At 38.2% G+C, this 15,479-nt stretch overlaps 1 protein-coding gene across 2 annotated transcripts in view; it reads right to left on the minus strand.

The window, feature by feature from the left end:
* NPNT (nephronectin) overlaps positions 1-15,479 on the minus strand; it is a 75,920-nt gene that overhangs the window by 29,309 nt on the left and 31,132 nt on the right. For both annotated transcript variants that reach the window (XM_030864133.2, XM_030864131.2), the window contains 5 exons: positions 14,625-14,717; positions 4,882-5,001; positions 3,196-3,315; positions 1,424-1,558; positions 957-1,079 (listed from right to left, as the gene is read on the minus strand). In XM_030864133.2, coding sequence (XP_030719993.1) covers positions 957-1,079; positions 1,424-1,558; positions 3,196-3,315; positions 4,882-5,001; positions 14,625-14,717 — 591 coding nt within the window. The remainder of the gene's footprint in view (positions 1-956; positions 1,080-1,423; positions 1,559-3,195; positions 3,316-4,881; positions 5,002-14,624; positions 14,718-15,479) is intronic.

A 15,479-nucleotide genomic window follows, 5' to 3' on the forward strand; every position in this document is an offset into this window, starting at 1 on the left:
TCCATGGTATGTGTATATTATAAAATCATGTTTAGAATTGTCTGAAGACTAATAGTTTTCTCTTCCACACTTCATATAAATTAAATTCACACAAATCCATTGACATTAAATGTTCTACTCACTGTTCTATATTTGGTTTTCCTTCCCCTTTACTAATTTATACAATTGCTTTTTAAAAAAAAATTTCAGAGGTCACCAAGATCACCTGTGGAAACTCTGTCCTTGATTGTATTCACCGAAAGGAATTAATATTTAATCTTCTTGTAAGCATATATTCCAGACTGGGAGTATAACTACATGACCCTTCAAAAATCCTTTAATCCTCATGATTTTATGCCCCATGATTTTCAGTAAATATTTTACTCCAGAAATTTAAAAAATGATCTATCGTTGCATGAAATGTATGCTAAATTGTGGCCTTTGGTTTGTGAAACTTTCATCTTGGAGGGTACTTTTTTAATGTTTATCTACTGACATACATAGCCATACTACAAATAGAGCTTATAAAAATTTAAAAAGCAAAACAGTTCTGAACGTAGAGAAAATAAATATGGAAATGATTTTTTAAGAGCAGAATTGGAGGCATAAAACAGAGGAAAGAATATATTCAGATTATCCCACCATTATAATCTAATGTTAATGACAAACATACATTTAAAATCAAATTCTCAAGGAGGGCTCTATAATTTCGTACCAGCTAAGGAGAAGCTACTGAGAGAGTTTAGTCAAGGAACTGAATGCTTTTAAGATTAGAATGTATTACTGAGTCTTTAATTTTTAACAATTACTGAGCAAGTGATTTTATTGTTTGTGGAAATCACGGACTAGTATTACTAGATATGAAAAGTGATATTCGTTTGATAATTAATCTTGTTCCTTATCTTTCCTAGTAATGGCCTTTGTGTAATCTTGTACTTCCTGCTGGAATTTGGAGCTGGGAGACAAGCATGACTCACAAACACAATTCAGTCCGTCGCCCTGGTATCCGTCTTTACATTTACACTTGTAGGACCCGTGTACGTTGTAACATCGAGCAAAGGTGCTGCATTGATACTGACCAAGGGAGCATTCATCTATATCTGCATCAGGAAGTAGGAAAAGAGGAGGTTTATTTGGGAGATAAATATGATTACACATAAAAGAAATATGATTATTTTATGATAAATATGATGACACCAAAAATACACAGTTTCAAATAAAATTTTTTTTTTTGCAATGTGAAGGTTCACATAAAATTGGCAGATAAAGAGAAGAAATAAAGTAGTGTGCGCCCAGAACTGCTAGTGTTTGAGTTTCACTTCTGTTTGTTTAATTTAATGCCAGTACCCTCCCCTGCCCTTGACATCCCAGTCATCACCATAATTAAGAGACCTTTCCGCTCCACAGGAAAAAACAACACAAAGCAAGGGCTGGGGTTCATTACCGTGACATTGGTATTTGCCTCCAATGTACATGAGGTCGAAGCCTTTATGACATTTGCAGATGTAACTCCCAAAAGTGTTGACACACTGCCTGTATCTAGGGCAGGAGGCTCTTCCAGTAGCACATTCATCAATGTCTAGAAACATAAGCCAATGCGTCTTAGGAAGGGCAACAGCACGTTCAGACGGAGGAGCTTTTAAAATACACTACTATCTGCAAATGGTTGTGCGCACGTAGTGGCTCATCATAAATGTTATCCAGCTGGTTGCCCTGACAGGCAACATAAATCCCATATCTCCAAATTTCAACTCATCCTTCCAAGCCAAGCCGTCCTCCTCTTGTACTGTATCTCAGCATGTACTGCACCTGTATCCCCCCCCAGTTGCTTCAACTAGAAACATGAGTCATCCTTGACAACCATATTTCCCTTAACCTCAGCTGATTCTACCTCTCACAAATTCTTTGAACTCATTTACTCTGCTCTTCACCCACTGCCTTTACCCTAGCCCAAGCCACCATCTCCCAGGATAGACTATTCCAAGAGCCTCCAAACTGGCCTTTTCCCTGCCAATCTTAGCCTCTCCAAAGCATTCCCACTCAACTGTCAACAAATGATTTTATTAAGACATAAGAAGGGATTGTTCCCATGCTCAAAACTCTCAACTGTTTCTACTTGCTTTCTGAATTCATTCCTCATTCCTCATCACGTCTTTGACGACCTTGTAATAAACAGTCCTCACCCACCTCACTGGCTGTATCTCAAGCCACCCCCCACCCCATACTCTGTACTTAAGGATATGGTTTTCTTTCCTTCAGAACCTCAAACAGACCAACCTCTCTTTCACTGCAGTGCTCTGCAACGTGTTCACCAGCTTGGCTGATTCTTCCTGTGGCCAATGGTCCATGTCTAACTTCAGGGCTTTCCTTGACCATTATTTTCTAAAATAGATCCTTTTTGTTTTTTACTCCCTTAGTTATTCATATTAACACTTGGCATTGTTTGTAATTTTACTGAATATTTCTTTCTTTTCTGCCTCTTCCAGAGGACTGATATCTTGTCTGCTTTGTCCATTACTCTATATCCTAGCACTTAGCACAGTGCCTGGTATATAGAAAATACTCAGTAAATATCTCTTGAGCCCCCAAATACCTCCATTCATTCAGTGCTTACTACATGTGAGGTACCGTGCTAAGCTCTTTGCGTTCATGATCTCATTCAATCCTCACAAGGACATTACTCCCATTTTAAAGATGAGAAGACTGAAGCGCCAAGAAAGGAAGCCTCTTACCTAAGGTTACATATCAAGTCTATGGCAGAGCCAGGTTTAAAATCAAAGCCCAGACTCTTAACCACAATCTTTTACTGCCTTCCTAATTTACAGGGGGGGGAAAAAAAAACCTAACCCTTTAGTGCAATACATACAGTCTAGCCCTGTCTACCAGCTCAGCTTCAATACTCATTGCCTCTTACGTCCTAGAAATACTGAGCTCTTCTTGTTCCCTGAATATTATGCTCCCTCTAAACTTCGATGCCTTTGCACGTGTGGTTTCCTCTGCCTGAAGCTTCCTCCTGTCCCTCATTTTTTTTTGGAAACAAAGTTTCCACGGTCTTTTCACAGAGAGAGGTCCCCTTCTGAGACATCTGATATTGTCTAAAGGATAGCTAATTACCTGATGTTAAGTAACTGCCCTTTTTCCTTCCTGCCATCACATTTCACTTTCTTCCTTACCCTAGAGAGACTGCTGATAGAGATGCTTGATTTTACAACTCACCCACACAGGTCCTCCCATCAGGAGCCAGCCGTAAGCCAGGAGAGGGACACTGGCACCGAATTTGTCCTTTGACAACATCACAGCCATACTGACAGTTTGCCATGGAGCACGTCAGGGCACCTGGAAAGACAGTGACTGTCCGAGAGAGGCAGAGGGCATACTCTGTACCTAATATAACTATGTTTTCTACTTGTCCTGAAATCAGTGACACTGAATCAACAATGCAGATGAAAAGGGCTTAGTTCTCCAACAGTCTAAAGAAAGTCAAAAATAGGAGGAAGAACACAAAGACCTTCTTCCCTCAGGGATAATTAAGAAGGGAACCAGCTCTGTTAGCATCTGGGGAAGACCTTTAATGTATTTGAAGAAATAGCAGACAAATGTAAAACTTTATCTCAGAGAGATTATCTGGAAGCTTTTCCAGTGGCCAAGGAAATTGGAGCATTGAGGTATTTTTCCAGATTACTCATGTTAAGTGCTAGTCTTAACTAAGGCATCCAAGTAACTGTCTCAACCATCCATTAAACTTCTCCAGGCACAGCAGATTTCCCACTGAGTTGTACAATGTTAGAGGATTCTAGCATCACTGTCACATGTTAATAAACATGAACTCACCTTATTGCAAAAAGTTCCATGCTAAATATGCAATGATAAATAAAATTAGCTAACCTTTTTTATTTTATAAAATGCAACCCAGTTAGGGAGAGACAACTGATAATTAACTGATTGATAATTAACCAATTTAACTGACAGTTCAGTAAAATTAAAAATCAAGTCATCAATTGTTGGATACCATAGAACCACAATCTCAATTCAATGTTCAGCCTGCAGAGAATTTCAGGCCATTGTCTGTTTTATAAACACATCAAAATGATAGTAGGAAACACCATCCATTTCTTTCTTACAAAGACACACATGAAATCTACTTTTATGTTATTATAATCATTTTTTAAAATTTGAAGTAGGTTTTTTTTTTAAGAAAAAAACTTAGTCTTCAGACTACTATAAAGAAATGTAAAAATGAAGTGAGGGGCTTCCCTGGCGGCACAGTGGTTGAGAGTCCGCCTGCCGATGCAGCGGACACGGGTTCGTGCCCCGGCCTGGGAAGATCCCACATGCCGCAGAGCGGCTGGGCCCGTGACCCGTGGCCGCTGAGCCTGCGCGTCCGGGGCCTGTGCTCCGCAACGGGAGAGGCCACAACAGTGAGAGGCCCGTGTACCGCAAAAAAAAAAAAAAAAAAAAAATGAAGTGAGGAGGTACTTATGGACGGTTTATACTCAATCACCAGGCTGGATGGATTCTCTACCAGCAAATAATTTAGTGTCCATCCTTACCAAGAGCACAATAGCCCTCAAATGGTCACCAATGTTCTTTTTCTACATGGAATAGTTCTATGCCCAGATAGAAGATAAGCAGAAAAGTGCTAGGAAAAACGTTAGAAAATACATTAGTTTTGTGAGTCTTGTTCTAAAGACCATTTCCGAATCAATTTAACATTGGCACCCCTGACAAAAGAATGTTAGACATCTACAATGGGCAACTCTTATTTTGATTTTCCATTCCTTAGGCACACATACAAACACGTGCTCACATCCTGTTTAGGAGGAGGGCTAGGAGGCCACTTTTCACACACTCCCAGAGCACAGCATGAAGTCAAGCCCAAAGCAGTTAAGATTCTTGACATACTTGAGCAGGATCCATCCGGCATAAGCATGTATCCGTTGAGACAGTAGCACTTGTAGCTGCCGTAAGTGTTCATGCACCTGTGCTTGCAGGGCCGCGGCTTCAGGCCACACTCGTTTAAATCTGAAAAGAATGGGGTTGAAGCAGAAATTTGACAAAGCCTCAACATTAAAGCAAACCACTGAAAATGCTTCTCTATTCCGAAGAATGAAGAAGAGGAGTCAGTCAAGCTATAGTAACCAGCCATTTACATAAGAGACAGAGTCTGTTCACAGTGTCTTCGTTTTAATGCTGGTTACACTGGGGGCCACCAGGAGTTTCCTATCAGAGGTGACCGAAAGCCTTATAATAATGGAAGGCCGTGTGAATTTCTGAAGCTTAAGTAATGTAGTGCATGGGATCTCTGTTTACAAAGGACAGTTGGGAAGATTCCCCTCACAGACACGTGGCTTATCCTCCCTAGAAAGAGCAGAGCACAAACCATCTTTCTGACTCCAGAACCTCAAAATATCTGGGTGATACTACTAGATTCACTCCTGACAATGTGATCTTCCTATTTCAATTTCTTCCTGTCTCTGTTTAAAGAACATACTGTGTGAGCCTATCTTAGTTTACAGAAAGTACATGGATTTTTAACACTAGACTGCTTTGACCTTCCCAAAGAAAAGCTCTTTTTTCAGAGGATAGAAGCTCATTGAATTAGAGTGAACAATACTGAGGTTCCTCTTGTTCAATCTTATAAAGTGTATATTGATCTCAGATTAAAGAAGAAATGTCAGTCTCCTACTTTAGTAAAGCATTTGAGTCACAAAATAAACTTAAAAAAAAAAAAGACCCTCCAACATCATAGTTTCATTCATTCTGCAGTTAGGAAGGGCATAAAGAAATACTAGTGGATAATATATAATAGATTATCATTATGTATTTCAGGTGTATGGGTTTAAATATCAATATGAAGTGAGTAAATAAACTTCACTTGAGAATTTTCCAACTCAAGTTGAACACTGCCTCAAGTGAAAATAAATCTCATAATGACAAATATACACTGAAACAGTAATGTCCAAAATACAGACTTCATTAAGAAGAAATGACGTGTTTATTTTGTCTGCACGGCCAGCATAAGTACCTGATTAGCATAATTTAATTATCTACTAATCCATATCGTCAAATCAGAAATAAGGATATATCTAGTCGCAAGTTGTTTTCAAATCTAACCAAATTTAAATCTTGCCAACTTGGCCTTTTTTCTAACCTTCACACAACTGTAAGCAGATCTGCAGCTGGGTGAAGCCTGCGGAGGTTACATAAATAAACCAGACGCCTTCATCATCTCCTATGCTTTCTTTAATTTTAAACGTCATACTCTCTTGTCCAGTCAAGGGTATTCACTTCACTTCTCATATTCTTCTACCTTGTATTTTAATATTTATTAAAAATTAGAGTCAGGGAATCTTTTCTCATGTTCTAAGAGGAGTTAATTATCATGCCTAATATGTCCCTGCAGATTCACATCTGGCTTTGAAAAATCCCTGATTGACATTATAGTAAACAGTATTTAAATCTGAATATATTGTTAGAGAAAGGCTTTGTGTTTTAAATATTCTTTTGTACTTAAGTAGAAATATAACAGAATAGTACAACGAATAACAGAGTAAGACTGAATCCTGTACCTCAAGGGTAGGATACTGATGGATATAAAATGTGTCCATTAAGAACCCTTAAGTTTATTCTTAACAAGCCCCAGAAACTTCCGTGAGTTCCTGATGGGAACTGGTTAGATATTTATAGCTCCAGGCAGCTCCCATACAAGGTGTATTTACGCTGATGGAAATTTCTTCAGACGCTATGGCCATGAACTAAAGCTGAGGCCACTCCAGTCTTGGCTGATAAAGGGCCCCTTACGATGGCTATGAGAGTCTTTATGATCCAGACTGGGGTTGCTGGTGGTCTTCAATCCAAATTTATCTTTCCCTTCCCATACGCAAAAGCACTTTGGGGTTAAGAATCATGAAACTGAAAGGAAATGTAAAATCGATAAGATGTCATAATTCCAATAAAAAGACCCAAACCAACCTGAGAATCACCTATGAAATAATATGGAAAAGGAAATAAACAGGCAGCATTCAGTGGGCAAATGTAGAATGCTTGTTGGCTATTTTACTATTAATAAACTGACACGTAAGTATCCAGATAGGCTGAAAGCAATTTGAGAAAGCTGTACTCTAACCATCGGTGACGGGCTGGATGACACTCCCTAATAGTTAGCTGGCTGCTGTCGATGTCCCCCGTGACTGCTACCATTGCCACTGACCACACGCATGTGTCTCCTAAAAACTTCCCACTGACCCTTACAAAACCACTGCAGAAACGATGAAATAGGATTCCATAATAATCAACAATGATCAATTTTTACCAAATATCAGAACTTTGCTAAAGCAGGAAGCTTCAAAAGATTAAAAGCATCTGGTGTCCTGGTGATGAACTTTTTCCTCAATATTCAGGGTTTCTAGTCTATGATTATTATACCTTATTTTCTTACTGACCAAATGCCTTATAAAATTGAGTTAATACTTGCTGCTTCCAAAATGTCTTGGATTATAGACCTAGTGACAGTTTTATTACTATCAGATTAAGTCAGAAATTCAAAAATGACACTTCCAATTTATAGTAAATGCTCCTATAATAATAAGCAAAATGTAGAGAACAATTACTCTTGATCTCACTTTCTCAAATCAATCTTAAAAGTTGATAAGAGAACGTAGGAAGAAAACTTTAGTGCCTTTATTTTAAATTTACTTAAATCTTGCTCTTTTTTCTAGAAGTTTGTGATGTAACATACCCTATAAGGAAAATCTATGATAAAAAACTAACGAATTTGGGCTTCCCTCGTGGCGCAGTGGTTGAGAGTCCACCTGCCGATGCAGGGGACACAGGTTCATGCCCTGGTCCGGGAAGATCCCACACGCCGCAGAGCGGCTGTGCCCATGAGCCATGGCCGCTGAGCCTGCGCGTCCGGAGCCTGTGCTCCGCAACGGGAGAGGCCACAACAGTGAGAGGCCTGTGTACCGCAAAAGAACAAACAAACAAAACTCATGAATTCTATCATGTACCTATCTTACATCAAGGACAGAACTTTACAATTAAACCACTTATATTCAAATGCTTAAATTGTTGTATATACAATTCTTAAAGAGCATCTATTCCAGTCAGGAGCATATTTTAGCAAGTTGGTGAATTCAGGAGCTTGGGTTGGGGGAGAAGGGGAAGGGGCTGGTTCAGAACAAAAACTGCAAGCTGCGCAGCATTATAATTACACTTCAGGAAGAAAAAAGAATCAGAAATTTTATTAGCATGCAGACACTGAAAAGTGCTTGAAAATCTGGAAGAGATTAATTGAGTATGATAGCCCAATGGATTTTTAAGGAAAATAATCTTTCATTCATTCAATGTAATTTAGACCATTTTTTTCCCTTTGAGGCTTAAACTGTGCAATGTCTCAGAAGTCTAAGCTTTTACTTTTATCTGACTCAAGTGGAGGTCACAGGCAAACAGATCTCAATATGTCAACTGCCATAACTTTTACTCTTTAAATTTTTAATTATATACTTCCATAAAAAATTTTTTTAAAAGAAAAAAAAATTTCAATGATTCTGAAATTCATCCCATTGCCCTAATTTCTTGATCCAAATGCATCAAGCTCCCTATGAGCAGAAACAGTAATTAATAATTTAAATGAGTTTAATTCAGTCATTCTAAGTTCCTAAATGTATGAGTGAGTGAGGAATAAAGTCTTTTAGAAATACTGTAGAGTCATACTGCCACCTAATTTTTCTACAAAATCTTCCAGCCTAATGAAGACATTAATACTTCTGGTGTTTCTATTCTCACACCAGTCCTGTAGGTGAAGAGAGCAGGAGTTACTCTCCTTCTATTACGAACTGGTTTGCTAAGACTTGCTCTCAATCATTGAGCTACTTCAGCGCCGTGCTAGAACCAGAACTCAGGCTTTCTAGTATCACAAAATGTTCACCAAAAGAAGGAAGCTAATGTATGGTTTGATTTCCAAGTGACCTAAAAACTCTACACCCCAAATGTGGTCATGGGGAAGAGGACTTGAGCGCTTCTAAAATCTATTTAGCGAAAGTCATCAAAATCCCAATCTCAGGTGCTTTGGAATTCCTGACTTCACCTACACAGGAAAACAGAAGTTATTTTGTTATCTGATTTTTTAGAAAACATTTTGAAACCCGGAGAAGAAGAAGAAAAGCAACGGATACTTGAGGCAGGGAAAGGATAGCAGAGGCTCCAGGCATTGTAGAGCACAGAGAATCAGCACCAGGTGACAATTCCTGATACTTGCTTCACATGCTCAGGAATGTGGAGGACTAGGTACTCCGGGGGTGAGTCTTCAGAACATTGGCAAGAAGTGACAGCACTGCAGGAAGCCGTGCAGGTGGGAGGAGCAGACCACCTGAGATAATGCACGCTCACCCCTTGAAGGTAAACTTGTGGCTTGATGATCCAGGGGTTGTGAAAGAGGCTGTTCACTGCCTTGGTCAAGAGGAGTTGGGTACAAGTGTTCGTCTTCACACCAGGAAGAAGGTAATAAGAGTCAACTTTGAACTGATGTCATTTTTAGCCCTAAAAATCTTTATAAGTGTATATTAAACAATTACATAAAGTTGGTGGAGTTCAAAAAGAATGCTTTAGATACTTTACAAAAATTAGTTTCTAGTTCTTCTGGTTTCTCTTTTTTAATTTTAATTTCTGTTCCTTAAAATTTATCACTGCTATTTTGTGTCCCAAGAACACACAAACATTATAAGTTAACATCCACGTACATCCTCATATCGATTTTTTTAAGCACCAGAAAGGAGATGGTCCTTTTTCAAAAGATGATTTTAGTCATCAACACAGACAGAAAACTCAGAAAAACAGATTATGTAAAAACTGATTATTATCAACCTGCTCTGTTTAGGTACACCTAGGTCTTATAGGACCAATTTAAAATCTTTTCCTATATTATTATGTTGTCCAATAGTTTAAAACACTCCAGAATTATGCATAAATTTATGATTTGCATAAAGATCTCATTTAAGTAAATAACACAATAGATCATGGATGTTTTAAATCAAGTGTAAGAACTATGTCACATTTAGGTCACATTTAATTAGAATATACATAAGACACCCCATGCAAAGACGGACAGGACTGAGATATCTGGGGCTGGAAAAAAAAAGAGAAGAATACACATAAGATGCTTTCTGCAAAAAATGGTAACTTTGGCCATTATTACCTAACCAAAATATTATAAGATGGGTGAGACCCAAAGTAGAGTCAAAAGGCAATCCCATCCTGTTTCAAGACTTCATATTATTAACAGCCAGTTAAACTTCCAAATTAAATGAACATTGGTTCCTGGGGTTGAAACCACATATCATTCAAACACTAAGGCCTTAAGAAACTCCCTTAATATTAGGGTTAAAGCACTTCGACTATTGTGCTAAGGAAAGCAATCAACTGAGGCTTAACTAGCTCACCAAAGTTTACCGTCTGGTTCTGTGCTATAAGATACCGATTCTTTCCTTGGGGTAAGGAATTCAACACGTGAAACATAAACCATGTCAAAACATTAATAACTGATATTTATAAATTGTTTCTTCTGAAATTATTATAAAGCATGCTGTAAATTCAAAAGAATATCTTTCATTCCCGAAAATATGCAATGATATGGTATATGACATGCCCCAAATTATTCTCTAATGGGAAAGTTATGAAAAAGGTTATTATCTATAATAGTATCCCTTTTTAGCTGAGGAGATTTGTATGGGTACAGAGACTCAAGGAGGGGGGAAATCTGAATGAATTAAAATTACCAGAGGGCTTCCCTGGTGGCGCAGTGGTTAAGAATCTGCCTGCCAGTGCAGAGGACATGGGTTCGAGCCCTGGCCTGGGAAGATCCTACATGCCGCGGAGCAACTAAGCCTGTGCATCACAACTACTGGGCCTGTGCTCTAGAGCTCACAAGCCACAACTACTGAAGCCCACGCCCCTAGAGCCCGTGCTCCGCAATAAGAGAAGCCACTGAAATGAGAAGCCTGAGCACCGCAATGAAGAGTAGTCCCCGCTCGCCGCAACCAGGGAAAGCCCGCGTACAGCAACGAAGGCCCAAAGCAGCCAAAAATAAAAATAAATAAAATAAATAAATTTATTTTAAAAAAAATTACCAGAGAAAGTAAGGTGGGAAAAAGCAAATCTTGCCAGAGTTCAGGTTAGAATTTCATCTACCACGAAAGGTACCTTGTGCCTTACAGAATATGGTCAGTCCAAGGCCATGATTTGATACATGATCTGGCTATGGCAAATCCGGAGAGTAACTCAGAGGCAAGCAAAAGTCACCACCAGCAGATTCACACTAATCTTGTAACCAGTCTGCTAACTTAAGCCTGTTCCACAGTGGGCCTGCCCTGCTATCCCTGCTGCTCCCCAGGCAGCTCTGAAAGCACTCATCTACTCAAGCTGTTCACTCAGCCAAGCAAGTTCCCAGGGGGTGAGTTCCTAAAGCACACAGCTCGCAACACAATTTTTAGCGGATATAATTTTTGCCTTATACCAAAACCTACTTTTAATCAAATGTTAATTTCCAGTTCTGTGGAAATTAACTATTTCAAGTATACCTCTTCTTAACATTTCTCTCCTCAAGAAAAAAGAAACTAGGGACTTCCCTGACTGTCCATTGGTTAAGACCCCACGCTTCCACTGCAGGGGGCACAGGTTTGATCCCTAGTCGGGGAACTAAGATCCCATATGCCTCGTGGCCCGGCCAAAAAATAACAAACAAACAAAAAAACCCAAAACAAACAAACAACACCCCCGCCAAAACCTCTGTGCTTAAAAAAAGAAAAAGAAAAAAAAAGAAACATATTTGACTTCCCATATCTCTGAGGCATGTTTTCCATTTTATTAAAATGTATGGTCTGAATAAAAAACTGTCTAAGTTAATTTGTTATATAGCAGATACAGACAATTTGCTCTAATAACGTTTCTGGGGGTCTCTGGACAGCTCTCCCACTTACCTGGCTCACTCCTGGCCGCCTCTCTCACTCTGACAGATAGTCCACGGATTCAGAGACTAAGGAGCTATACCAGACAACTCCATGGAACTCTTTCCCATTCCTATGGTGTTCAGGACCAAAAGCCATTATATGAAACAGTCACTAAGCAAATATTTAATGTGCACTTATCATCTGCAAATCATTTTGATAAAAGTTTTCGGGAACCTAGAAATCAGAGGGACCCCACAAAGGGTTCCTGCTCTCAAAGAACATTAACCTTCCCATCAAGAACTTGCCACAATTGCTTTTATGGTAAGGAAGGAAAAGAAAGAGATGATTAAAACACATAGGTTTAATATGGACTGGAATTTTATATTCAAGACTGAACCTGAAATTACATCTTCAGTGGCAGCACTATTTTTACAGGTGTCAAATCCCATTTTGCCACTAATAAAATCCTCTTCCCCCTAACTATATTTAGTTTTGGGAGGCAAGATTTCAACTCAGTATATTATATTTTTCTTAAGAGAAATGGGTATGTATTGCAGGGTAAAGTACATGGTAAACTGGTTTTCTGAAAATAAGAGATACCCAGAGATGGATCCATGTTCCAATGATAGTTTTGGTGTCTGAAGCACATTAAAGTTGATGTAGTTCCTGCAAATAAATGTAAATGAATTTCTCTGCAATCTCAACAGTGGCTGCTTTTAATAAGTCTTCTATGTATACATTCCTGGCATCAGGACAACAAAGTTTTATGGTGTTGACATATTAAGGGAACCTTTGATGGTTTACGTTCAGCACTTAAAAAAAAGAAGCATGCTGGCACTCTCAGATGAACACCGACAACTCAATAATCAGAACTGAACATGCTGCTACTTGAGAACTTACACTGGAGAGGAAAAATCAAATGGGTTTTTAAAAGAGTGAACTGAGATAATAAGAACCCCACTTATTTTGAAAATACTACCCACGTATGTTAGGTAAATTCCAAGTTAAAAAAATATATTATTAGAAAAGAAACTTCGGAAAATATCAGCTATCAGTCAAGTAGCTGATACTAAAGAACACACTTTAGAATAAACAGCTTGTCCTACCACTGGACACGTCACATTTTACTAACATGGATTTCATCTGGTTCAGGAACAATTACACATACTTTCAAATTTCAGTGTTCCTAGTTCTTGTGAAAACTATGTAAATCATGAGTTTACATGACACACTTAAAGGAGTATCAGATACTGAAGAATAAGAGTATTTCAACAAGATTATTTCTGTATCAGGTGAGGCCAACTATGTATCTATGGGACAGTTACACCCTACATAACTCTTTCATTTGACATTTAAAATGCTAGGAAAAGGACTTCCCTGGTGGTGCAGTAGTTAAGAATCCGCCTGCCAATGCAGGGGACACAGGTTCGATCCCTGGTCCGGGAAGATCCCACATGCCACGGAACAACTAAGCCCATGAGCCACAACTACTGAAGCGCATGTGCCGTGGAACCCGCGCTCCGCCACAAGAGAAGCCAGTGCAATGAGAAGCCTGCGCACTGCAACAAAGAGTAGCCCACGCTCGCTGCTACTAGAGAAAGCCGCACACAGCAACGAAGACCCAACACAGTCAAATAAATAAATAAATAAATAAATAAATATAATTTTAAAATGCTAGGGAATATTACTTTAAGGAATAGGTGAAAATTTTTACTCTTTTATCCTTGCATCTTTCTAGTGAAATCTAACCCTATCTTTTCTTTATTTCTGTATTTTTCTTTTTAACACCTAATGGTAGAAAGTTTTCGGTTGAAATTAATGAAAAAGACAAGTCTTGTCAGCCTTGTAATGCAGCATGCGTCAGAGGATCACATTTCCAATGACGTTTTCTTCATCCAAAACTACACTGGTAGAAAGAACAGAAGTTATATAGACAATTGCTCTAAGTTGACATAGCAGATCTTTTACCAACTACTTTTGTGAACTTGGACAAGACACTGAATATCCCTGATGTCTCTTCAAATGAAAAATGAAATATTATTTATAGCTTATTATAATAAATAACACTCTACCTCCTAATGCTATTGTAGTGATGAAAATAGATAATATATGTAAAATACCCAAGCACTGTGAGGGCTAAATAATGATTTGCTTTTATAAGCATCTGACGCCAATTAAAAATAACTTGCTAAGTTAATCAAAATCCTTCTCAGAGGAACATTACAAACTGGTCAACAGTTGAAGGGAATTTAATCACAAAGATCAAAGAGCTCAGAGTTGGAAGGGACCTCAAAATTTCAAGCCAAACCTCCTACCTGACTCTGAGTATTAAAGTGTTTTCATCTAACAGAGATCCAAGGAGGCTATCAATTTGCCAAAGCTTCCCAACTAGTTAGTGGAAGAACAAGGAGAAGCAGAATGTAAGGCTTCTAAGGTTACTGATGCTGCAATTCTCTTTTTCAAAATCCATTTTCATTATTAATAGTGAATAAAAGTATAAAATTATTTTAATTGCACTCTGATTAAACAGATTTTAAAAGATTTACCCTTATTATATTTTTGTCTTTCAGCAAAATGGCATCTCATATATTTGGTGACAACAGTTATAGAAAAGTGGTTTGCATGAGAACTTAAATTTTTATATGAGGCAGGAGTAGAGAGGGCTTGTGACTGTTTACTTGTGTCACACAGTTTCCCTACCTTGATTGCAGGTTTTGCCGGCATATCCAGGATGACACTTGCACTTGTTTGGTCCGATGCATTCACCGTGTTTGCACTGTGGCTGGCACACAGCTGTGAAAAAAGGATATCATGCATTATTTCTAGGTCAGGAGCATGTCAACCAAGTAGAATCTACGTCATGTACTAGTTTTATAATAAAAGAAAAAACTAAGAACTTACAATAGAGTAATAGAAATATACAATATCATTGTGTACTGGAGCAGTAAACGTTGTCTAGACTACAGACTCACACACATGTGTTGTGTGTGTGTGTGTGTGTGTGTGGTGTATTACTTGGGGCTGAAAATTTTGCTAAACTTGAGGACAATACTCAAATAGCCAAATAGAAGAAAAATTGGAAAACTATGCATAAACACAACTGATGTTTGTCAATAGTTATCCCTTTATAATAACCTGCACCCATACTTTCAAAATCATTTTCTCAAATATGCTTCAAAACATACTTCTTAATCCAAAGAGACCGGTTAAGTATGAACTCCAAATAAATTTCCCATTAAATAATATTTTATTGGAAATGGTATTTCCAAGAATAAAATGGTTCAAAATGAATTAAAAACTAAAACTAAATATTTTTGAAACCTCAACTTAAGAATACTTCTGTCATTTTGCCCATTCTTAACCTTAAGTTGCATCGTAATTGCTCATCAATCTATAATACACTTTCTACAGCCTATCACAGAAAATAGAAAGTTCTATTTTACATTTCCTGTCTTCCATCAACTGAGTCTGTCTTCCTTCAAGACCCCAAAATGCTATAAATCATCATCACTCAAATCTTTTCACAGTCTCCAATTCCTACCAAGATACTGGTTA

Source organism: Globicephala melas, chromosome 5, assembly GCF_963455315.2.
Source record: "Globicephala melas chromosome 5, mGloMel1.2, whole genome shotgun sequence".
Taxonomy (NCBI): Eukaryota; Metazoa; Chordata; class Mammalia; order Artiodactyla; family Delphinidae; genus Globicephala; species Globicephala melas.